At 42.8% G+C, this 26,599-nt stretch overlaps 1 protein-coding gene across 1 annotated transcript in view; it reads left to right on the top strand.

Annotated features, from left to right (window-relative positions):
- The window catches only part of LOC126199159 (high mobility group protein 20A-like), a 99,119-nt gene that overhangs the window by 12,356 nt on the left and 60,164 nt on the right, over nucleotides 1-26,599 (top strand). The window contains exons 2-3 of the mRNA XM_049935914.1: nucleotides 5,545-5,706; nucleotides 9,669-9,793. Coding sequence (XP_049791871.1) covers nucleotides 5,545-5,706; nucleotides 9,669-9,793 — 287 coding nt within the window. The remainder of the gene's footprint in view (nucleotides 1-5,544; nucleotides 5,707-9,668; nucleotides 9,794-26,599) is intronic.

The following is a 26,599-nucleotide window of genomic DNA, read 5'->3' as shown; positions in this document are numbered from 1 at the left end:
TGATGAGAGATTTGGTGTTGGAACCGATACATTTACCCAAGATGCCTAGGCTGTAGGTATAGAAGCATTTGATATGGAAGAGTTGGCATGTCAACATCAAAGAAGGTGACTTTGGATTTGGAGAAGGGTCAGATGACTTTGAGTTTGGAAAATAAAATAAACTTTTGCAGAAAGTGGAGGTGTTTCTTGTCACCATGAGTCCAGACCACAAAAATGGAATCAATAAATATCTACTAAGCCTGGAAGCATATCTCCAGGATAATGAAGAACATTTCTTCCTTGTGGCCCATATGTTTATCTGAAATTTAAACAGCCCCATAATGGTGATTTTCTTCCAACTCTATCTATCTTCAAAGGAAAATAACACTGCATTTATGTTGAAGGTCAACATTATAACAGCACACAGACAATACCATACGTAGGCCTAATTCAGTGAGCCTGTGAAATTGAGTTGTGTAAAGATCAAACAATAATTTCCATGCCTCACTGCACTGTGTGTGATCATTGCAGCATCCTACTCAGATACTATGCCTCGTTGTTATTGCTGTTGAATCGGTCTTATGGCAACTTGCAATCTGTGGAGACAACACTATAGTGCAGACACATTGTTTGTTTATGTTGCACAAAGTGTGAACAAATCAGTGGAAGATGTAGCCAAATTTTTAAAGAATATGGTAGTGGTTTCTAGAGGTTCCAGTAGTCCAGGACAGGACCACATAGAGCTATAGGGGTACAGGTGACCATTATTTGCTTGTCAGTGTCTGACTGTGCCACTGTTGCACCTCACAATAATTGGCATTTTGCACTCACACCATCTGCTGCCATCTATGTACAAAGACAATTAACGACTTTGTGCCTGAATAAATTTCTAATTGAAAGATAAAAATCAAAAACTGTGGTGCTTTAGAGGTACCCAAAACACTCAGGAGAATGCGCCACTTGTCAGAAGTGTTGTTAGCTTCATGAAGAACAAGCATCTACTAGCATTGGTATTCAAAAACAGTTAACCTTCCGGTTAGCACAGCATTGGTATGATGCGAATTCGCTACACCTGGCATTGAGGTGTTCATATCCAAAAGTCTTAGGAGACAGAGACCAGTTATACTAGTGGCTTGGTATCTTTATTCCTTTGATTAAGTTATGAAATACATTGAAGAGCCAAAGAAACTGGTACACCTGCCTAATATCGTGTAGGTCTTCCACGAGCACAAGGAAGTGCCACAACACAATATGGCATGGACTTAACTAATGCCTGAAGTAGTGTTAGGGGGAAATGACACCATTAATCCTGCAGGGCTGTCCATAAATCCGTAAGAGTACGAGGGGGTGGTGATCTTTTCTGAACAGCATGTTGCAACGGATCCCAGATATGTTCAATAATGTTCATGTCTGGGGAGTTTGGTGGCCAGTGGAAGTGTTTAAACTCAGAAGAGTGTTTCTGGAGCTACTCTGTTTCAATTCTGGATGTGTGGGGTGTTGCATTCTCCTGCTAGAATTGGCCAAGTCCGTCGGAATGCAAATGGACATAAATGGAAGCAGGTGATCAGACAGGATGCTTACGTACGTGTCACCTGTCAGAGCCGTATCTAGATGTATCAGGGGTCCCACATCACTCCAGCTACACACACCCCACACTATTACAGCTTGAACAGTCCCCTAATGACGTGCAGGGTCCATTGATTCATGAGGTTGTCTCCATACTCATACACATCCATCCGCTCGATACAATTTGAAACGAGACTCGTCTGACAAGACAACACGTTTCCAGTCATCAACAGTTCAATGTCAGTGTTGACGGGCCCAGGCGAGGTGTAAAGCTTTGTGTTGTGCAGTCATCAAGGGTACATGAGTGGGCCTTTGGCTCCAAATGCCCATATCGATGATATTTCATTGAATGTTTCACATGCTGACACTCATTGATGGCCCATCATTGAAATCTGCAGCAATTTGCGAAAGGGTTGCACTTCTGTCACGTCAAACAATTCTCTTCAGTCGTTGTTGGTCTTGTTCTTGCGGGATCTTTTTCCAGCCACATCGATGTCAGAGATTTAATGTTTTACAAAATTCCTGAAATTGACGATACACACATGAAATAGTCATACCGGAAAATCCCCACTTCATCACTACCTCAGAGATGCTGTGCCCCATCATTCATCTGCCAACTATAACACCACCTTCAAACTCATTCAAATCTTGATAATCTGCCATTGTAGCAGCAGTAACTGATCTAATAACTGCACCAGACACTTGTTGTCTTATATAGGCATTGGCGACTGCAGTGCCATTTTCTTCTTTTCCATATCTCTGTGTTTGAATATGCACACGTATACCAGTTTCTTTGGCGCTTCAGTGTTGAGCACATCTGACCTCCTACTGTCAGCAAGTCAACTGGCTGATGAACAGTGGGCCATTATTCTCTTCAAATATGAATCTGGATTCAGTCTGCAAACTTAAATGCGAAGAATTCACATTTGCAAAGAACTAGAAATAGTTATAGTGTAAAATACACAGGAACAAGACCAATATGGACGCATTTTGTTAACGTCAAGAGGGATCATACAGCAGGAAAACCATGTTTGTAAACCCATGAGCAGTAATAGCACCAGGTATCAAGACGAGATTTTGAAATGCAGTGTCCAATTGTGGTAAGGTTCTCTTGACTGTGATTCCCTAATGTTGAACAATGCTCATTCACGTAGTGCATGATTAATTCCTCCAATGTTGAAAGTGTTTTTCCATCTAAATGACTTAACACTTCCCATATGCAAATGCTGTAGAGTTTGTTTGCGATAGTGTTTGCCGTCAGTTTGCTGTATATCAGCATCCACTGCCAACATTCTTATGATGTTTCTTACTCACCCGAAGAAGGGGCTATTAACTGTCAACACTAGAACTGCTGACTTGATTGATGGTATGCAATAATGTTGTCATACCACTCATGCTGTTAAAACTTGTTACAGACAGAGAATGGTTTCCACATTAGTGACAAAAAGTTTATGTACACAGTCATTTATTTATGCTAGAAGTTCTTAATTTATAAATCTCTTTTTTTAAAGTTTGTTGAACAGCATTCATTAGGTTCAGTAAACTCATTTTTAGTTGTTTGATCAACTTTTTGTGTGTTTCTACTTTATTAGTTGTTTGCATGTTCCCCAAATCTTAATTGTGATCTCTCATGTCATGGGGAATGTGTTAGTTTGTGGACATCAGTGTTTTTTTTTGTTGTTTTTTTTTTTTTACTACCTAATTTATTGAGAAACTAATTGATTTCATTTTTATCTCTATGCTTATATGAGATGGTTGCAGATGTTGGGATCATTTCTGGAAAAGACAAGAGGACACATTTTGTTTCAGTCCCTCGTATTCCCCATATATCAACTCTCCATCACTTTAGTGTCAGTGATACCTATAATTACTATAATAATAAAATATGTAAAATATTTTAATATAATATTAAAAATAATAATTTGTTTACATCGGTGCTTAGTACACTACTTTAGTACAAATACCGGAAAATTGCAATTCATAGAAATACAGAAATGAAAAATATTCATCCAAAAATTTGAGAAATACATGGGTCATGCAAATGATTGAAGACTATGATAGTAACATACTCACAGCTTCAACAACTTCAAAATTTTCTCATTATAAAATCAAAATGTACACACACATCATCATCATCATCAGTATTTCACTTGGCATTATGATTGTGAACATAGGACTGTGGATGTCGACGTGGTCTATGACTGTGCGAGTTTGTAAGTGAGAAGAATTTTTTTTCCCCTCTCTCTTTTTTTCCAGTCATCTCCACCTAAATTTGAGAATTGAGTCTTCCTGTTATGTTGTTCTTAGTAGGAGCAAGTGTATCTTACCCTTTCTGTTTTGGCTTGTACCCAACTTCCATTGCTTTGGTGATTAATACTTGTGGACTTCTGAACTATGTCTCTTTGTTGTTGGCAGCAGGTACAGTTAGCCTGTGGATGGGTGCCTTTACCAGGCTGGAATGCCCTCCATAGGCAGTTAGGATGCAAGCCCATCCACCTGGGCAAGAAACTGAATAGTATCCAATGTTAAACAAAGCTTTTAATTTTCTGCAATTCCTTGCCACTTTTAAGGCTCTTAATTTTCAAACTGTTTTGATCTTCAAAAGTTACCTGAAAAATTTGAAAATTTATAAATGTAAAAATATAAACACTTTTACTATAATGTTTCTTTTTTTACCCTCCGTTCATTTGGATTTGCAGTTGATTTGAGATAATGGGAGCTTCTGCATCTACATTTTCTGTTAATGCTGTTGATCTGCATTTGATTTTAAACTAGAAGAAAGAAAATACCTAGCAATGATAGAGATGGAACACATTTGCAGTACGTTGCTATGGTATGAAATTTATTTGCACTTGCTTACAAAAGGAACACGTTTTCCAGTGGATATATGTCTATATTAAAGACAGTTAAATGAGAGGAGTGTGCTTTTGTTTTTATACAATACGTACTTTATCTGTACCCCCTCCCCCCTTTCAACACACACAAAATATTCAAATGTTCTTGCCATTAAAATTGATTTCACTTTATTCTTAAAATACCATCAATTATCCTTTATTTCTCTATGGGGGAGTCAAATGATGTTATGACAGATACTTGCTGTGCCAGAATCATTTTCATTTGTGAACAAGGGAGGCTGTTTATGATTATTAATGCTACTATTGCATTTCTCAGATTCTGTACTGTCCTTTCACAATATATCTAGGAGTAATCAGGTTTGATTCCATGAGAGTAATTTTCCCCCATGACTGTGATATAATCCAAGACAGAAAAAAGGTCAGCATCACTCGTAAAGTCATCTACATTTTCAATCAGATGTAGATTTCAGCTATCATCAGTGCAGTGTAGGTAGCCTAGTCATGTAGACTCAGTGTGGTTATAACTTGGGTATGTACAGGCGTCAATTGAGAAAGAGTTCAACTGATGCTTGTATATGCCAAAGTTATATTGTAATTGTGTCATTATAACTATGTACACTGAGTCTACATGACTGCCTATAAGGCAAGCAAGGAGGAAATGGACAGGGACTGCAGATAGGTGGCACTCAATGGGAGAGTGGGTTGGCCATGAGGCGTGCTGAAATAGTCCGCTTAGTTGCATTAACACTGTGTCCTAGATGGCACAGTGATCTACACACCTGCCTAGCAAGCTGGAGATCCTGAGTTTAAATCAGGGTCCACTGCTGATTCCACTTAATGCGCCAGTGCAGCTGAAATCAGTAATCCCTTTCTGTTCCTTTCCTTTCTCCCTCCATCCACCTTCATTTTACATAAAACATAAAGTACTCATAAGGTTTTTGTTCAAAAGCTTTTAAATCAAATGCTGTTTATCATCCCTTCTACATAATGACAAAAAGTGTTATAGTGATATTTAAGTTTTTAATACAGTAAAGTATAAGGAAGAGTTTGTCAAACAAATTGAACTGTTTATAGTAATATTTAGATTTTTATCTACAAAATAGTATTACTGCTTAACACTTGATTTATTGCAAGAAATTTGCAGCCACACAGCCAGTGACAGCAGTGACAAAAGGAACTGGAAGCTCAGATGAAAAAGCTCCAGATTCATCAGACAATGGTAATAAACCTCGTGCTGGTTGGCCTAAGGGAAAGAAGCGGAAAAAGAGCCAGCGTGATCAAACTGCGCCTCGACAACCACTGACAGGTAGGGTTAATGCATGAAATTTTTCAGTTAAGTTACTTGATAAAGAGAAGAGTGGGGCCACTATTTCAATCAGTGATACCCTATAACGACAATTCCAGGATGAAATAATATGTAAAATAAAGGAAAGGCAACCACTCACCCATGGGTGACTGATATGTGGCACACAGAAACACTCAACAGGAAACAGTATTTAGACTAGCTTTCAAGCTTGTTGTTTGTCAGGTAAAAGTACACACACACAGCCTGCAGACAGACATCTGGTCCAAGCATCTGGAGATGGCGGTCAATTGTGGGTGATGTGTGTTTCTTGTATAAATACATGTGTGTGTATTCTTTTTTGAAGAAGGCTTTGACCCAGAGCCAAGTGTGTAACTGTCTTTGCATTGTGCCTATCTGCAACCTGAAGTATCACCTTGACAAGTGGCAGTCTATTTTTTCCCATTGTTTTATAATCAGTTATGTTTGTTTCTATGGTGAAATAATGTATAATCTGGTTATCTATAAACTGAGATAACCATTTTAATCTACTCTTGGAATAGTCTTATTATTTGTAAGTTCAGTAATTTTGTTTGGTTGCAAAGATTTATACAGTGGCACATAGCATTGCTTTGCTACAAACTTATATGGTAGATTGGAGATAATGTTATTTATCTGCCTCTGATATTTTTGTCATCAACATTAATGGTACACCACTGTCCATTAAAATTGCTACACCACAAAGATGATGAGCTACAGACGTGAAATTTAACCGACAGGAAGAAGTGCTGTGATAAGCAAATGATTAGCTTTTCAGAGCATTCACACAAGGTTGGCGCCGGTGGCGACACCTACAATGTGCTGACATGAGGAAAGTTTCCAACCGATTTCTCATACACAAACAGCAGTTGACCGGCGTTGCCTGGTGAAACATTGTTGTGATGCCTCGTGTAAGGAGAAATGCGTACCATCACATTTCCGACTTTGATAAAGGCCGAATTGTAGCCTACCGCGATTGCGGCTTATCGTATTGCGACATTGCTGCTTGCGTTGGTCGAGATCCAATGACTGTTAGCAGAATATGGAATTGGTGGGTTCAGGACGGTAATACGGAATGCCGTGCTGGATCCCAACGGCCTTGTATCGCTAGCAGTCGAGATGACAGGCGTCTTGTCCGCATGGCTGTAACGGATCGTGCAGCCACGTCTCGATCCCTGAGTCAACAGACGGGGACGTTTGCAAGACAACAACCATCTGCACGAACAGTTCGACGACGTTTGCAGCAGCATGGACTATCAGCTTGGAGACCATGGCTGCGGTTACCCTTGACACTGCATCACAGACAGGAGTGCCTGCGATGGTGTACTCAACAATGAACCTGGGTGCACGAATGGCAAAACGTCTTTTTTTTTCCCCACCCCGGATGAATCCGGGTTCTGTTTGCGGCATCATGGTTACATCCATGTTTAGCGACATTGCGTTGAACACACATTGGAAGCGTGTATTCGTCATCGCCATACTGACGTATCACCCGGCGTGATGGTATGATGTGCCATTGGTTACATGTCTCGGTCACCTCTTGTTCACATTGTCAGCACTTTGAACAGTGGACGTTACATTTCAGATGTGTTATGCCCGTGGCTGTACCCTTCATTCCATCCCTGCGAAACCCTACATTTCAGCAGGATAATGCACGACCGCATGTTGCGGGTCCTTTACGGGCCTTTCTGGATACAGAAAATGTTCGACTGCTGCCCTGGCCAGCATATTCTCCAGACCTCTCACCAATTGAAAACATCTGGTCAATGGTGGCCGAGAACCTGGCTCGTCACAACACGCCAGTCACTAATCTTGATGCACTGTGGTATCAGTGTTGAAGCTGCATGGACAACTGTACCTGTACACAGCATCGAAGCTCTGTTTGACTCAATGCCCAGGCGTATCAAGGCCGTTATTTCGGCCAGAGGTGGTTGTTCTGTTTACTGATTTCTCTGGATCTATGCACCCAAATTGCATGAAAATGTAATCACATGTCAGTTCTAGTATAATATATTTGTCCAATGAATACCCGTTTATCATCTGCATTTCTTCTTGGTGTACAATCTTAATGGCCAGTAGTGTAATAAGACTGATACAGAATATTAACAAAAAACATCCTTAGATAGTCTAAAGCTGCTGAAAGATGTACCTATAGATATTCGTGTATAAACAGATCATAGTCATAGTCGTAGCCTCCTTTGTACCCCACAGCTGAGGACCGTGGCTGGTCAACTTTTGGGCATCGATATTTGGTGATTATTGACACTTTTTTTCCTGGTATATTTCCTTTCTGCCTAACTATCGACTACAATTCTTTTACTTCCTCATTCTCTCTAAATCAAATGGTTTGGACATTCTACTGTCAACAGAAGGTGAATTGAGATTTTATCACTCAGTTGTGGTATAATCTCATCATGTGACTCCAGTGCTGTCAGGGATGGGGGGGGGGGGGGCAGGACTCCTGAATTATAGCTTCTGAAGTAATCCCCACTCTCCATTACCATGCATGAGATCTCTATTAGAAATATTACATGTATGACTTCGTTTTCCAGTGAGCTGTCTTCTGTTGAATGAGAGATACTCAGCCCATGACATACAGCCTTTAGGAAGGGTGGTTTTTGTTAGTTGTTGGCAGGACTAACAATCAGTTGATGGCCTGGTTCAACGTTTTTAACTATTTTTGTTGAAGCCTACTTCTCCTGACACGTTCAGTTCATATTGTTTGTTTTCTCAGTTTATCTTGTTCTAACCGCATTTCTATCATAGCTCATTTGATGGTAGTGAAGTATTCTACTTTCTCAGTTCACTCCTAGACTTCCAATTTAGCTCCTTATCTGCTTGGACAGTTAATCTGGACTGTAATTTCCAGAAGTTGAGCTGTTAGTGGTATATTGTCTGCACTGATCAACCACTCTGTACCTCAACTATTGTTTACCTTTACTCCTTCCATTATTTATTTTCCACAAAGGACTTGTCATTACGATGTTTAATGCAGACTGAAATTGAAAATTTTCTTAGGACAGTACTAACATTAGAGTAAACCTTCTTGTTATTCACATGCTGGACTGTCCAGTTTCTGCTCTAACATCTTAGATACTTTATGTCAGTAATACCTTCCTTCTCGTGGACAGGGCAAATGGAAGCTTAACCCCAGTCAGAGAGTAACTTTTCCATTTTGTCAGCAGTTATATTAACCTAAGTAGAATGTAATAGGTCACCCACAATGATGTCCTCTCCAGCTGTCTTGTTATTCTTTTGTAGCATAATAAAGAGACTTAACTTCCCACTACAGGAGCTAGTGAGTGAGTTTTGTAATTTGTGCTTGTTGACAGTTGAAGTTTTCATTGGATGGACTGTAATTGACCGTTTCTTTACATACTGTGGTAGGGTATTACTTGTAAGATATATGGCTCTTTGGATCTCTAAAGTAAAAGCTAGGGAGACTATATGTTCTGAGATTCTGATTTATTGTCTAATGTTCATGTTTCAGAAACACATTCTGACATATAGGTTAAATTATTTATGTGTAAATAATTTTAACTGCAGGCTTGTAATTATGCCATGATAGAACTTCTCAACAAACAGTTCGCTTGAAAGGGGAAAAGTAGTTTCTATTCATAAACGTGTGTCCTGAACAGAAAAGACTACACCTTCATGACAGGCAGATGTTGGCAACAATTCATGTACCAGTTTTAATTGGTGTTACATGTCCGCATTTTTGTGTGTTTCTGTGGAAGAAAGGATACATACTGTTCATTCGTTAAAAAAGAACTTTATGTGCCTTCAATTTTTTAGTAAATTTTATATCTTGTTTTGAAACAGTACTTTGCAACATTGCATTCTTAAGACTGGAAATTCAAGTTGTTTGAGAACTTTGTGTTACTACATTTTTTTACGCATTACATCATATGAAGCACCAATTCTAGCTTCTCGAATTCTGTTACCAGGTTATGTGCGGTTTTTAAATGATCGCCGTGAGAAGGTGCGAGCAGAAAATCCAAACCTCCCTTTTCCAGAAATAACAAAACTGCTAGCAGTGGAATGGAGCCAGCTCCCACCAGCCCAAAAACAGGTATTCCAAGATAGCAAAGCTGTAGATAGTGACAAATATTGTTTATAAAAACGTAGTGGAGATTGCCAGCCAAAGATTTGTATTTATGGGGGTTCCCTGCACATTTTTATGAACAACCATGAACTGTAACATTATTATTTATTTTAAGAATTGTCATTTGTTATTCTTAAAGCAATGTCAGCTCAGAAACTGAATTTGTGATAAAATGCAAATTTCACATGAAGGTATCCGTTTTTTACAATTTTATAAGGAACTAACTCATCAATAACACCTTAAATCCCTTTGTTCACATTTAGTTGTCAGTAGCCTTCAGAAAAAAGCTGTTTACAGTTGATTTGTAGAATTTCATTGTGTTCATGTTCTCTCTAGTGATAATTTTTTTTAGCTCAACTTCAATATAGAGGCATCCATAGACATATCAAAGCCTGCAATGTGTTTGATTTTTCATGAATGTTCAGCTAGGTCTGTTTCTGATGGATTCTACACAACTATCACTGAACCTCAAGAACTGTGTCTCTATTGGTGTAAGAGAATGCGCAAAAATTTCAACAGAGGAAATACAAAATCTCCATACAACATTATAAAAGGAAATAAAAATTGGATGTATTCATATGAACTGGAAACTAAGCAATAATCGAGTGTTCGGATGTTCCAGGATGGACTAAAACTAACTAAACCAGTTCATTTGTGAAGCACTTGCAAGAAAATGATCATTTGTTTTCTTTGTTAAGCTGCACTGGTCGTGCCCGTTGCTTTAGAAGATCAAAGGACAGTTAATACTGGATGGTATAGAACAATTTTTCTGCCACAAGACTTTGATGAAATAACTTTAATAGGTCAAACCATAAGAGTCCTGAGTGACGCAGCAATGAATTTTAGCAGTCGAGCAAGATTTTCACAGCTATATTGAATGACTTGTATTTTGAAAATTTTTGGGTGCAACTGTAAACAATAGTAGATAAAAAAGAATGTGTGGAATAATGTGTTACAGAGAACCCAAGGCAGTTAGATGTAATAGTTATCTCTTGACATTTCTTCTATAAATTAGATTTCAGCCTCCTTCTTCTTTGCATTTTCCTGTTTGTCTGTGGAATCAGCATTGTTGGGCCACGGCAATGTTAGTGGTAGTTGGTAGCTGAATGTCCTTCCTGACGCCACCACTCCTGTCGTGGCAGACTATGTATGCCATATCGATCTGCGTCTAAAGTAAATCTCATTTCCATGAAGTGAGACTGTTTTCTAAATGTTTGCATATCATGTATCTGAGAAGGGGATGTGGGAGCCAGCTGGGTATTTACCTAGGTGGGTGTGGGAAAGTGCACAAAAACGACGTCCTGGCTGGCCAGCACATGAGGCCTTGTCATTAATCCACTGGACAGATTCTATCCAGGGCCTACATGCTTCCTTATATCCCAGAAGCTGACACTTTTACATGCTCAGTGATCCGCGTTCATCCTGAATGATTGGGAAATAATACTTTTTGTAACATGTCTATTGTTATACAAGGTGCGTGAGAAATGTAGTGAAACTTATAACACTTCAGTGATCTGTAAATGCTGTGTTGTTCTACTTGTGTAGACTGGTGTGTTCACCCCATCCAGATGCCCAGTCTGAGTTTCAACTCCGTACAGCCATCACATGAGTTTTGAGAGCGCAATCAGTGAACTTGCATCTTTGTTTTGTGTTACGAAAATGGAAGAGTGGAATTTAGAGCAACATTATGCCATCAAGTTTTGTGTTAAATCATCATGCATCATGACAGTGCCACATGTCAGACGGCCAATTCTATCAGAGGTTTTTTGACCTCAAAAGGCATTCCTATTGTTCCACATCCACTCTACTCAACCCATCTGAGTTCTTGCGAGTGTTTTCTTTTCCTGAAATTGAAAAATGTTTTAAAGGAACATCATTTTGGGATTCTGGAGAACATTCAAAAGAATACAACCAACATATTAAAGGCCCTACCAGTTGAAGCCTTTCAGCACTGCTACCAATACTGGGAATGACGACTCTGCCCATATATAGCTACTGAAGGGAACTACTTTGAAGAGGATAATATTATTGTTTGAAAAAATATAACCTTGTTAGATAAAAAATCAGTCTCATTACTTTTCTCTCACCCCTTGTATTGTTCATGATTCAGAGAGGTCCATGAGCAAAATGTTTCTACCATTCTTCTCCAGGCGTCTTACATGTTTTACATTTTCTTGCTGTCTGATTTCTTCTACTGTTGACTATAATCGATCAGTATTCTACCCATGATTTAAAAGCTGTCAAATGACACACACACATTTAAACTTTTGTGACTGTTAGTTATCATATTCTGTCATATTTTTATCCCAAGATAATATAATCAGTTTGCCATAACCAAGAGGTGTCATTTTACATTGTATTGTGTTCTCTGCCTTTGTTAAGCGCCAGTCAACGTTACAAAAAGAACTGTTATTTACAGGCATTCATTTCGTTTTTTAGCCTCACATGGCTTTTTTAAGCTGTAAATCAAATTAATGTTAACACCTTGTTTGAATTCAGTGTTCTGATTTATTTTTCCAACACTATCTTGTACATTTGTTGTTGTTGTTGTTGTTGTTGATGATGATGATGACAACAGTGATAATTATTCAACAGCTTTAATTTCAAAAATCATCACAAATCATTTTCTGCTAATCATTTAATGTAAGTCAAAAGTAATAGTATGCCCACAAAAAACAGGAGATTACTAACCCACATGCAAGTAAACACAAGAATAGCATAGCATAGTCAGCAGTAGAGTACATCGGAGGATGAGCACCTGCCGTACAGTCCTTACATAGGGAAAAGCTATAGTAGATGGTGGGGCAGGTGCTGTGCTGTATGCATGAGTTATAGCAACCTCTGTAGCCAGCCTCTATAGTCGGGGATAGTGGAGGCCTGTCCAGCAAACCCTGCTGAACTAGGTGAACAGCCTAGCATAAAACCAGATCGGCAGCAACATCAGTTGTGATCTGGGAGCCAGTAACAGAAAACCCTTGGAGAAAAGGTGCTCCTCCGATATGAGCATCAGGACAACTTGACGCATCCATGATGTCTGTGGCAGGCACTGCAGGTGATGACAGCAGCAGCGGAAGGAGAGTCCAGGCCGGAACTGGTGAATAAGAATAGAAGTGGCACAACCTTGGATGCGTGCAGCAGCCACTAGCCCTCGAAGTACCAGAAGAGGTGATGAGTGACAAGGGTACAGAAAGCATCTCGACATCCTGAACCTTGATGTAGTGGAACTGTGCTCTGCCTGCAACGGGGCTTCACAGGGAGGGCCAGCAGCAGGCATCGGGGCACTCCAGAGGAGAGGCATGAGGTAGTGACATCTAAGAGGAAGGTGGGTCTGCTCTCACAGAAGGGGCGCTCTGCGAGATCTAGACACTTGCTAAAGGAGGACAAGGCGGAGGTGTCAGACGTGCAGACCTTGCCGTGGCACAAAGAAGTAGCTGGTCATGATGACACGCCACCAGCCTGTCACTGGCGTTCATCATACAGAGGTGGCTGCACCAATTGCTGTGGAAAAGGAGGGGCTGTCATATGGCAAATGCCTTAACAAGTGCAGAAATCAGGCATTGTCTGAGACACAAACTGAGGACCATTATCCATTCCAAGTGTACATGGCAATCCTTCAGTAGAAAAAATTTTGGGAAGGGTCTGACCCATAGCGATGGTTGACATAGAAGGACAGCAGACAACTTACAAAAATTGAGAGAAGCCATCAACAACCAATAAGAAGTGAGGAAGGATCCCACAAAATCGATGTGGATGTCTTACCACTGGCAGTGTAGTGCAGCCTACAAAGAGAGCAACACCCTTAGCACCATCTGTTGTGTATCGCACACTGATAGCAAGCCACGACAAGACAAATAATTTCACCATTGATGCTGAGCCAAAAAACGTGCTACAGGTCAGTGACTTGGTGCATGAGACTCCCCAATGCCCCTGGTGTATGAATTGAAGCACATCCCACTGGAGGGCTGGTGGGACCACCAACCTAGGTTGCAACATGTCCGTAGCTTTTAAAAAAAAAAAAAAAAACTCAGCCACTGAAAGGCAGTCGCAGAGGGCAGTATAGTTATGTAAAGAATCAGAAGCCTTGCCCGGAGATGTGGCTGGTGAACCATGTTGAACAAAGTGAACAGCCTGGTGCAAAACCTGATCGGCAGCAACAGCAGCTGTGATCTGGGAGCCCGTAATAGGAAACCTCCCACTGTATGTTGTGCTTTAACATCTAAGTTTAAATATTGGAGCTCATTGGAAGCCAGGACAGTGCGTTGGCATTGGCATGCCACATGGTAGACCAAAAAGTATTTCATAGTTCTAGTGAGATAGAAACATGGCCCAACATTGGATATGATGTGCTGCCTTTTTGAGCAATGAAGCAGAAGGATTAAACAATGAAACCAAAGGCTTGTGGTCTGTAATGAGGTGCAACTTGGATCCTTATAAGAATACATTAAACTTTTTGAGAGCATAGACAATATCAAGCATTACCTTTTCAACTTGGGAGTAGCCCTGCTGAGCAGAGAAAAGTATTTTTGGATGCATAAGCTGTCAGACAGTTGGAACTATTATCATAACAATGAGCAAGAGCGGTCCCAAGGCCTTATTAGGACTCGTCCATAGCCAAGATTAGGTGGTGGCCAGGATGCAAAGTAGCCAAACAAGGAGCAAAATGTAATTTACTCATAGATTTCAAAAGTGTAAACACCTGCTCGCAGGCCAGTGTCCACTGAAGAGAAACAACCTTGTGAAGTAATTCGTGGAGAAAGTGGGCCAACTTGGCCACAGCCGGAATGAATTTAAGATAGTAGGTAATTTTTGCTATAAACACTTGGAGATCTTTGACATTTGTTGGACGAGGCTGAGCCGTGACAGCTGTGACATGGTAACGCAAAGGCTTTTGCACCATCCCAAGAAACCTCAAACCCCAGATTCACAATTGATGGCTGCAAGAAGTCAGAGTTAACCAAGTTGCACTTCAAACCAGTATGTGAGACCAAGTGAACAATAAGCGTAAGTGTCCATCCGTGAATTCACCTGTCATGACGATGTCATCAAGATAGTTGATGCATCCTGGAATGAATATCATCAATTGTTCCAAAAAAAGCTGAAAAATCCCAGGGGCACTAGCCATACCAAATGGGATGTGCTGACATTGGTACAACCCAAAGGGAGTGTTCATCAGAAGGAGCCATTTCCAATCATCATCCAACAGAATTTGTACATAGGCTTCAGATTTTAGAAAAAACTGACCCCCTGCGAATTTGGCCAATAACTCTTCCTGACCGGGCAAAGGGTAGGTGTCAAAGACAGATTGACCGTTAACAGACACATTAAAGTTGTCACAGAAGTGAAGCTGAACATTTGGTTTTTTAACAATCACATAGGGGGTAGAGCACTCACTTGACATAAAGGTTGGATGACCCCAATAACTTCAGTCTGTCCAACTTGGATTTCACTGTATCATACAAGTCCATTGGAATAAGTCACACACAAAAGAAATGCGGCCATGCCGTAGGTTTCAGAGTAATGTGGGTCGTAAAATTAGTGGCACAACCCAACCCCTCCGAAAAAAGAGAGAAGAATTCAGGACATACAGAATCTAATTGCTGGTAAGGCACCTGGTCAGACTTGAGATGCACTGCATCTGCAATAAAAAATAAATAAAATAAAATAAAAAAACCAAAAGCAGTGAAAGCATCCAGACCAACCAGATTGTCGACAGTAGTATCATCCATTACCAAAAAAATCAAGGAATGAACCACCAATTTATACACAGTTGGTGTTGTAAATTCCCTCAAAATTGGACTATGCTGCTTGATGTAACTCACCAACTGTTGAGTAACAGGAGATAACACTAGAGATCCGAAGTTGATGTAAGTCTGTGTGTTCAGCAATGTCACTGCTGCACCCATGTCCACTTGTTGCCGGAGCACTTTGCTCATCACTCACATTTCAACAAACAATTTTTTAGTTGCATAAGGGCTGCAGATACACAATAAGAACCATGTCCACATCTGCAGGAGAAGGATGAGAACGACACATAGATGCTACACACTGATCAGCCAGAACATTATTACCACCTCCCTAATAGCCAGTATGTCCACCTTTGGCACAGATAAAAGTGGCAACGCATCATGGTATGAAAGCAGTGAAGCCTTGGTAGGTCGCTGGAGGGACTTGGCACCATATCTGCACACACAAGTCGTGTAATTCCCATAAATTCTAGGAGGGGGTCAATGAGCTCTGACACTATGTTCAATCATGTCCCAGGTGGGTTCGACCAGGTTCAGATATGGTGATTTGGAGGACCAGCACATGAATTGGAACTTGCTACTGTGTCTCTTGAACCACTCCTTTCCACTCCTGGCCTTCTGACACGGCACATTACCTTGTTGAAAAATTCCATTGCCATCAAGAATCAAGATCATCATGAAGATGTGTATGGTACTCATCGGCTATCATGGTGCCTTGCACAAGTTCCAGTGAACCCATGGGTGCCCATGTGAATGCTCCCCAGAGCATGACGGAGCTTCTGCCAGTTTGTCTCCATCCCGCAGTACAGTTGTCAAGGAGCTGTTCCTCTGGAAGATGGTGGATTCACACCCTCCCATTGGCATAATGAAGGAGGTATTGGAATTCATCAGACCATGCAGTGGTCAGCCACTGCACCAATCTCCAGTGCCAATGTTCATGTGCCCATTTCAGTTGTAGTTGCCAGTGTCGTGGTGTTAACATTGGCACATGCATGAGTCATCAGCTGTGGCTGCCCATTGTTAGAAATGTCTAATGCACTTCATGTGCAGACAAATTTTTACTCTGCCCAGCATTAAAGTCTGATTTTAGTTACACCTGTCCTGTTTTACCATTCTGCCCAGCCTACAATGTCCGACATCTGTACTGAGGAGTGGCTGCCCAGTCCCACAACATCTGCATAGGGTTTCACCTTGGTTTAGCCACGTGTTGAAAATTCCACCACAGCACTTTTCGAACACCTGATGAGTTGTGCAGTTTCTGAAATGCTGTGCCAAGTGTCCGGGCCACTACAATCTGCCGTCTGTCAAACTTGGATAAATCGTGTGCCTACCCCATTCTACACATGAACAGCACGCACACTGATACTACATGCACCACGCATGTGTCCGACTAGCAGTCGTTCCTCACCAGGAATATTCTGGCTGATCAATGTGTGTCCTTTTATTCTACAGTTGTTGCAGGTCACCCAGCACTTAGTGCACACAGCCCTCTCATGTTTCGTGAAGCAGTATGGGCAAGATGGGAGTGCCTACCACTGCCATTGCTATGGTTGTGGCTGTTGTTGTTTGGTGTTTGGCATGTTGCTCTCCACCACAACACAGAGGGCACATTTGTACCACTGCCACGTCACCTTCCCCCTGAGAATGATGCCAAACGACCAGGAGCAGGATCCACCGTGTTAACATCAAACCAAGCCTCAGTCTGATCGCCAGCACCATGAGACATCTCAAAAGATTGGGCAATATTTAACCCTTCAGCCAAAGACAGATTTTTGCACTGTAGTGCACACTGATGCACCTCCTTGCCAGGAGCCAACCAAACTATAGGACCATATAATCAATGTAGGAATTGTGATGGGCATCGGTAACAAACTGACATTTGCGGCTGAGGCCATGGAGTTTGGCTGCCCATGCCCCTAAGGCTGATGCGGCTGTTTATGACAGTGCCAGAACTTGACACACATCGCAATGACTTGCATGCATTTATGGTGATAATTAGACAACAACATACACATTTTGTCAAATGAAAGTGATGGTGGTTCCTGGAGTGGGGCTAACTGGCACAACAACTGACAAATACAAGGGGAAATCCAAGAGAGAAGCAAAGCCTTGCACATATTAGCATCACTGACACCAAAGGCAAGCAAGTGTTGCTGAAGCAACTTCTCTTAAGCTTCCTGGTCTTCAGTCGCATCATCGTAGGGGAGGAAGGGTGGCGGGTAGGCTGATGGCCTAGAAGCCTAAATAGTCACAATGACCTACAAATTCATAATAGTAACCATTAGAGTCCGTTGCTGCTCAAGGAGAGACTCGAGCATTGCCTCCATACCCCTCAGGGGGCTCACCACTCTTTAGTAGGTTTCTGCTTGGCTACCACAGGGCACCAGCCTTTGCAGCATCTTTTCCCTTCCCTGTTGAATGTCTATCTTCTTGCTATTCTTTTTCCCCTCCATTGGAGATTATGTCTGGGGTGTTATTGGGAATGTTCTGCATTGCCCATCGCTGACATAGGAATAACCTCACCACTGTTTTTTGTTCCCTTTTCCTTTCTTTGTTTACCTTCTCCTGCCCTTCCTCTGCTTTGGCGTTTGAGGTTGCTCTTTTTCTTTTTCCTTCCTGTGTTCCTCTGAAGTTCATGCCACATGTCTGACACATAACAGGTGGCCGGGTAACATAATTCCCAGCCCCAGGTCGACAGGTAGGGTTCACATGTACCCCTGGTTACGGGCCAGGCCCAGGGAGGGAGGCCTGAGCTCCCCAAATTGCCGATTGATCCCTCTGTCAGGTGTTCAGGAGGTGTGATCTGTGGTGTGAACAATCACTTAAGGCGGTTGCACCCCCTTGTGAAGGGGGTCCCCACTTGGGAGGAGCGCGCCATTGGAAACACTGGCAGTCATGGTGGATTTTCTTGCAATGAGCCAGTCATCTTCACAGTCAACATTATGAAACCTAAACGGAATGAAGCTAATGATTCGAAGACCTTTCTAGCTGAACCACAGTTCGTCATAGTTTCACATACTGAAGATGGTCAGTCCTTCGCAATGGTAAATCCGTTTATTATTCAGAAAGGTGCTGGTGCAATTGCCGGTCGTGTGAAATCCTGCTCTCTTTTAAGGAATGGCACTTTGCTTTGGAGACTACTTCTGATTCTCAAATACTACTGTTGTGAATTGGCAGGAGCCAATTCACGGGGTTTGGAGGAAGCCGAAAGGCACGCGTTTAAGATCACGCAGGCTGGCGTGAGGTCTGGAACAGGTAAAGTAATTATACTATCAAGAAAAGTACGTAGCTGCTGGAATACTTAACTTTAATCCATAATTGGTGAACATCGGTCTGACTGTACATGCATCCCAAGATAAATAACAAATGATAATGGCGCCTTGTTAGGTCGTAGCAAATGACGTAGCTGAAGGCTATGCTAACTATCGTCTTGGCAAATGAGAGCGTAATTTGTCAGTGAACCATCGCTAGCAAAGTCGGCTGTACAACTGGGGCGAGTGCTAGGACGTCTCTCTAGACCTGCCGTGTGGCGGCGCTCGGTCTGCAATCACTGACAGTGGCGACACGCGGGTCCGACGTATACTAACGGACCGCGGCCGATTTAAAGGCTACCACCTAGCAAGTGTGGTGTCTGGCGGTGACACCACAACTACAACTGCTTGCTGCTTCGCTTCTCCACAGCTATCCTGTTTGTGTCAAGGCCCATAGAGCTCTGAATTCTTCCCATGGTGTTAATTACTACAACTGCTTCCTGCTTCGCTTCGCCACAACTATCCTGTTTGTGTCGAGGCCCATAGAGCTCTGAATTCTTTCCATGCTGTTATTTACACTAGGCTGCTCGACAGTCTGACTGTGGCCGAAATCCAATGATACCTCTCTGAGCAAGGTGTCATTGCTGCCCCTCGGGTGATGAAAAACGTAGATTCCTCCTTAGTGCCCACACACACTCTTCTTCTCACCTTTGATAGAGTGATGCCTCTGTCCAAGATCAAAGCAGCTATGAAATAATCACAGTCCAACCGTACATTCCGAACTAGATGCGCTGCTACCAATGTCGTTGTTTCAACTACTCTCTAATGTCTTGCCGACACCTGGCCAGACATGTAACCTGTGGTAGGGATGCGCACGAGGTTGATTGTCCACCCCCTTCTCCCCGCTGTATCAACTGCAATGGTGACCGTGGTGACCATGCCACCAACTCTCGAAATTGTCCTGTGTATCTCAATGAATAGGCTGTCCAGGAGATCCGGTAAAGAATAAAGTGCCTTACAGAAAGACTCCAAGAAGTCGAACAAAGGCAAACAGTCTTCTCCTTTGCCAACTCAAATATCCTCTTCAGCGGTGTCGCCACGTGATACCCTCTTCTGGCTGACCTCCATATCACCAGTGTGCACCAACAAACATTTTTCTGCCCTGGACTCTGCAGATCGACAGAGGGAGAATACTGACACCTCTGTAGATCTCATGCAGCAGGATCTTCCGGCCCCTGCACCCGGCAGCCGCTGAGGTGACATCCCTTCATTTTTTCCCTCCTTCTCTTTCCTCATTATGACTCTCCTTCAATAGAACCTTCGTGGCCTTTGATCAGACAAAGAGGATTTATGGCTGCTCTTAGAATTGTGGTGTCATCTTGTTGTCTGTATCCAGGAAACAAAATTGCATCCTCATGACTGTTTTGAGCTCCCGCATTTCTTCTCGGTCTGTTTTGACCTACCCTCCAAGGATGACATTCCATCTCATGGGGGAGTCATGCTGCTCATATGGAATGACATTCAAAGTCATCCCATCTCCCTGACTAACCACATTCAAGCTGTTGCAGTTCACCTTTTCCTCCCTCATTTGACCTTTTCCCTTTGTGCTGTTTACATCCCTCTGTCATCCGATATCACCAGGGCAGACTTCCTCCAGCTTACTGGGCAGCTACTTCACACCTTTCTGCTGCTCGGTGACATTAAAGTGGAACATCCCCGTTGGGTTCTCCCAGAACATGTCAGAGAGGTACCCTCTTGGCTGACCTTCTTAATCAACTTAACCTCTTCTGCCTCAACACAGGAGCACCCACATTCCTTTCTGACTCCTCGCACACTTGTTTCCTTTTGGACTTATCCTTCTGCACTGCCGGCCGCTGGTGGCCGAGCGGTTCTGGCGCTACAGTCTGGAACCGCGCGACCGCTACGGTCGCAGGTTCGAATCCTGCCTCGGGCATGGATGTGTGTGTGTTGTCCTTAGGTTAGTTAGGTTTAAGTAGTTCTAAGTTCTAGGGGACTTATGACCTCAGCAGTTGAGTCCCATAGTGCTCAGAGCCATTTGAACCATTTGAACCTTCTGCACTGCCCAGCCTGCCCATTGTCTCGAGTGGTCCATTCTTTCTGACACCTACCTGAATGACCATTTCCCATAGTGATGTACCTTTTGCATTTCTTGCTTACCGCTGCAGAATGTTCCATTCCTTGCACTTCCTCTTTACCACACCGTGTCCCAGTCCCTTGGTGAACTGAGGCGTGCTGCAATGCAATTCATGAACAGAGACATGCTTTCCGTGTTTTTAACCATCATTCTACGATGACAAACTGCATTCATTATAAACAGATACGTGCACAGTGTCATCGCGTTCTTTGGGATAGCAAAAAAGTTAGCCGGATTTCATTCAACCATTCTTTTAACATTTCCACCCCCTCCTCTGTCGTGTGGGCCAACTTTGACAGCTCTCTGGGACCAAGATCCATTCCCCAATTTCCGACCTGACAGTACAGACTATGTCATCCTGGGCCCTATTGCTATCTCCAACACCTTGGGCCGCCATTTTACAGAAATGTTTAGCTCTATCTTCCTACTATCACCCTGCCTTCCTCAATAGGAAACGAGTGGAGGAGACTTGGTTAATACCCTTCTCTTCTCAGAATTGAGAGTGCTACCATGCCACTTTTACTATGAGGGAACTAGATCATGCTATCAGTTCGTCCCGATCCTTTGCCCCGGGGGCAGGTGCTGTTCACCTTCAGATGTTGCAGCACCTTTTTCGTGCGGGCAAGCACTTTCTGCTTAATACGTACAACCACATGTGGGCAGAGGGCACGTTTCCCAGATGCTGCTGTGAAGCCACTGTCATACCCATACCTAAGCCTGGTAAGGACAAACACCTTCCTTCTAGCTAACACCCCAACTCTCTCACCAGCTGTGTTTGCAAGGTGATGGAACTTATTCATGCCTGGCTGGTATAGTGGTTCGAATCTCGCAATTTACTAACCAGTGCACAGTGTAGATTTCGAGCACGCCATTCTGCAGTCGACCATCTTGTCACTTTGTCCACCTGTGTCATGAATGGTTTTCTGCGGAAATCCCAGACTGTGGCCGTGTTTTTCGATTTGGAGAAGGCCTATGACACCTGCTGGTGAACTGGTATCCTCTGTACTCTCTGCATGTGGGGCTTCCGTAGCCGCCTGCCCCATTTCCTTGAGGAATTTTAAAGACTGAGTTTCCAATGTGCGTGTGGGTTCTGCCTTTTTCGGACACCTTTATCTAGGAAAACAGTGGGCCTCAGGGTTCCATCCTGAGCGTCTTCCTCTTTGCTATTGCCATTAACCCTATAATGGCCAGTCTCCCACCAGGCATCTGCAGCTTCCCTTTTGTTGATGGTTTTGCCATCTATTGCAGTTCTCCATGGACCTGTCTCATTGAGCGACATTTTCAACACTGTCTCAGTCATCTTTACTCATGGAGCATCAACAGTGGCTTCTGTTTTTTGACTGACAAAACCATTTGTATGAATTTCTTGTGGCGCAATTGGTTTCTCCCACAGTCTTTACATCTTGGCCCTGTTGCTATTCCATTCATTGAAACTACGAAATTCCTAGGGCTCATGCTCGATAGGAAACACTCTTGGTCCTCCCATGTGTCTTACCTGGCAGCTCACTGTACAGTCCCTCAATGTCCTATGTGTCCTCAATGGTACCTCCTGGGGTACAGACCGAACCACCCTACTCTGTTTGTACCAGTCCCTTTTCCATTTGAAACTAGACTATGGGTGCTTTGTTTATGCATCTGCATGCCTGTTCCCCTTAGGCCATCTCAACACCACCATCACTCAATACTCACCATCATGGCATCCGTTTGGCCACTGGCGCCTTTTACACTAGCCCAGTTGAGAGTCAGTATGCCGAAGCTGCTGAACTACCGCCGTCTGACTGCTATGACTTCCTCTTCAGCAGGCATGCATGCCATTTGTCAGCAATGCATGACCACCCATCCTATGCCTCCTTTTGCAGTGACTCCATTGATCGCCAGTATGGGGCAAGTCCCTCTTCTCTGTTACCTCCTGGAGTCCACATTTGGCTCTTGCTCTGGCAACTTGAAGTTATAACAATTGGATCCCATCCTCGTCACCAATTGTTATAACTTCAAGTTGAACAAATATATTTCAAGGACAACACAATACATGAAAGTCACAGATCAAGTAAACAGAGTAAGACGTGTGTACACTTTAACAGTCAAATCATAACTGAGTCCAAGTCTAGCGGCCGCTGGCTGGCTGGCCGCTTACGTGACGCTGCTGCTGCATGGCTGGTAGACAGCGCCACATGTAGAGGACGCGTGTGACTGCGCGGCGGCACTTTGAAAGATCGGCAAGTCACAACACATTAAAACCTGATATTCATTTATAAACACCCTGTACATTTAAGTTAATCGAACCTAATGGTAATAAATGTAGCACCCCCCTTCCCCCTTATGAATTTTTTCAATGTCGTCCTTTAATCTGACCTGGTGGAGATCCCAAACACTGAAGTCATACTCAAGAATGGGTCATACTAGTGTTCAAAAAACAAAGATGATGTGACTTATCAAACGAAAGCGCTGGCAGGTTGATAGACACACAAACAAACACAAACATACACACAAAATTCAAGCTTTCGCAACCAACGGTTGCTTCATCAGGAAAGAGGGAAGGAGGGGGAAAGACGAAAGGATGTGGGTTTTAAGGGAGAGGGTAAGGAGTCATTACAATCCCGGGAGCGGAAAGACTTACCTTAGGGGGAAAAAAGGACAGGTATACACTCGCGCGCACACACACACACACATCCATCCGCACATACACAGACATCTCTGCCCAAACTCTTTGCCTTTACAAATGTCTGCTTGTGTCTGTGTATGTGCGGATGGATATGTGTGTGTGTGTGTGTGTATGTGTATGTGTGTGTGTGCGAGTGTATACCTGTCCTTTTTTCCCCCCTAAGGTAAGTCCTTCCGCTCCCGGGATTGGAATGACTCCTTACCCTCTCCCTTAAAACCCACATCCTTTCATCTTTCCCTCTCCTTCCCTCTTTCCTGATGAAGCAACCGTTGGTTGTGAAAGCTTGAATTTTATGTGTATGTTTGAGTTTGTTTGTGTGATATATCAACCCGCCAGCACTTTCGTTTGGTAAGTCACATCATCTTTGTTTTTAGATATATTTTTCCCACGTGAAATGTTTCCCTCTATTATATTCATATTAGTGTTCTACAGGGTGTTGCAAAAAGGTACCGCCAAACTTTCAGGAAACATTCCTCACACACAAAGAAAGAAAATATGTTATGTGGTCATGTGTCCGGAAACGCCTACTTTCCATGTTAGAGCTCGTTTTATTACTTCTCTTCAAATCACATTAATCATGGAATGGAAACACAACAACAGAACGTACCAGTGTGACTTCAAACACTTTGTTACAGGAAATGTTCAAAATGTCCTCCGTTAGCGAGGATACATGCATCCACCCTCTGTCGCATGGAATCCCTGATGCGCTGATGCAGCCCTGGAGAATGGCGTATTGTATCACGGCCGTCCACAATACGAGCACGAAGAGTCTCTACATTTGGTACCGGGGTTGCACAGACAAGAGCTTTCAAATGCCCCCATAAATGAAAGTCAATAGGGTTAAGGTCAGGAGAGCGTGGAGGCCATGGAATTGATCCGCCTCTACCAATCCATCGGTCACCGAATCTGTTGTTGAGAAGCGTATGAACACTTCGACTGAAATGTGCAGGAGCTCCATCGTGCATGAACCACATGTTGTGTCGTACTTGTAAAGGCACATGTTATAGCAGCACAGGTAGAGTATCTCGTATGAAATCATGATAACCTGCTCCATTGAGTGTAGGTGGAAGAACATGGGGCCCAATCGAGACATCACCAACAATGCCTGCCCAAAGCGTTCACAGAAAATCTGTGTTGATGACGTGTTTGCACAATTGCGTACGGACTCCCGTCAGCCCACACGTGTTGATTGTGAAAATTTGCAATTGATCACGTTGGAATGAAGCCTCATCCGTAAAGAGAACATTTGCCCTGAAATGAGGATTGACACATTGTTGGATGAACCATTCGCAGAAGTGTACCCGTGGAGGCCAGTCAGCTGCTGATAGTGCCTGCACACGCTGTACATGGTACAGAGACAACTGGTTCTCCCGTAGCACTCTCCATACAGTGACGTGGTCAACGTTACCTTGTACAGCAGCAACTTCTCTGACGCTGACGTTAGGGTTATCGCCAACTGCACGAAGAATTGCCTCGTCCATTGCAGGTGTCCTTGTCGTTCTAGGTCTTCTCCAGTCAGGAGTCATAGGCTGGAATGTTCCATGCTCCCTATGACGCAGATCAATTGCTTCGAACGTCTTCCTGTCGGGACACCTTCTTTCTGGAAATCTGTCTCGATACAAACGTACCGCGCCACGGCTATTGCCTCGTGCTAATCCATACATCAAATGGGCATCTGCCAACTCCGCATTTGTAAACATTGCACTGACTGCAAAACCACGTTCGTGATGAACACTAACCTGTTGATGCTACGTACTGATGTGCTTGATGCTAGTACTGTAGAGCAATGAGTCGCATTTCAACACAAGCACCGAAGTCAACATTACCTTCCTTCAATTGGGCCAACTGGCGGTGAATCGAGGAAGTACAGTACATACTGACGAAACTAAAATGAGCTCTAACATGGAAATTAAGCGTTTCCGGACACATGTCCACATAACATCTTTTCTTTATTTGTGTGTGAGGAATGTTTCCTGAAAGTTTGGCCGTACCTTTTTGTAACACCCTGTATATGCGGTCTCCTTTACAGGTGAACCGCACTTTCCTAAAACTCTCCCAGTCAAACAATGTGAGCCATTCCCCCTCAACATTACAATCCTTAAATACTAGTTCCATTTCATATCACTTTGCAACATTATGTCTTGATATTTAATTGACCTTGTTGTGTCAAACACCACACTACCAATGCTGCTTTGTAACATTACAGGATTTTTTTTTTTTTACTACCTATCTGCATTAACATACATTTTTCTACATTCACAGCTAGCTGCCATTCATCATACCAGCTAGAAATTTAGTCTAAGTCACCTTGTATACTCCTACAGTCACTCGATGATAACAGTTTCCAGTACACCATAGCATCATCAGCAAACAGCCTCAGATTGCTTCACCTTGTCGGCCAGATCATTTGTGTATATAGAGAATAACACCAATGCTATCACACTTCCCTGGGGCCCTCCTAACGGTACCCCTATCTCTGATGAACATTTGCTGTCAAGTACAGTGTACAGGTCCTAGTATTTCAGAAGTATTCAAGTCACCAAAAGGTTCAAGATTTGATACACGGACTGTAGTGAAGACAGTGTATACTTCTGACCATTAAAATTTCAAAAACAGGAAGAATATCAAATAATAAAATTTTACTTATTGTGTGTATACTGTATGGTGGAATAATAAGTGGTTAGATTTGTAAGTGATGTGAATGCATACAAGGTGTGAAATTTAGTTCACAGAGCTTCCACCTGTGGCAGCAACAGCAGCTCTGACCTGGCTGGACATCACGTTGAACTGAGAGTGGATGACAGATATGGGTACATCATTCCACGTTGCATCATCATTCATCAGTCACAGTGGCAGGCCAGTCTCTTAGCAACACATAACCAGATGTTTTTAATGGATAAGACATCTGGAGAAAGTACTGGCCTGGACTACAGTTTTTTTGCATTCTTGCATTTTGCTGCT

The sequence above is a fragment of the Schistocerca nitens genome, chromosome 8, assembly GCF_023898315.1.
Source record: "Schistocerca nitens isolate TAMUIC-IGC-003100 chromosome 8, iqSchNite1.1, whole genome shotgun sequence".
NCBI lineage: Eukaryota > Metazoa > Arthropoda > Insecta > Orthoptera > Acrididae > Schistocerca > Schistocerca nitens.
Note: the sequence above shows the minus strand (reverse complement) of the source record. Positions and strands in the feature narration are given on the sequence as shown.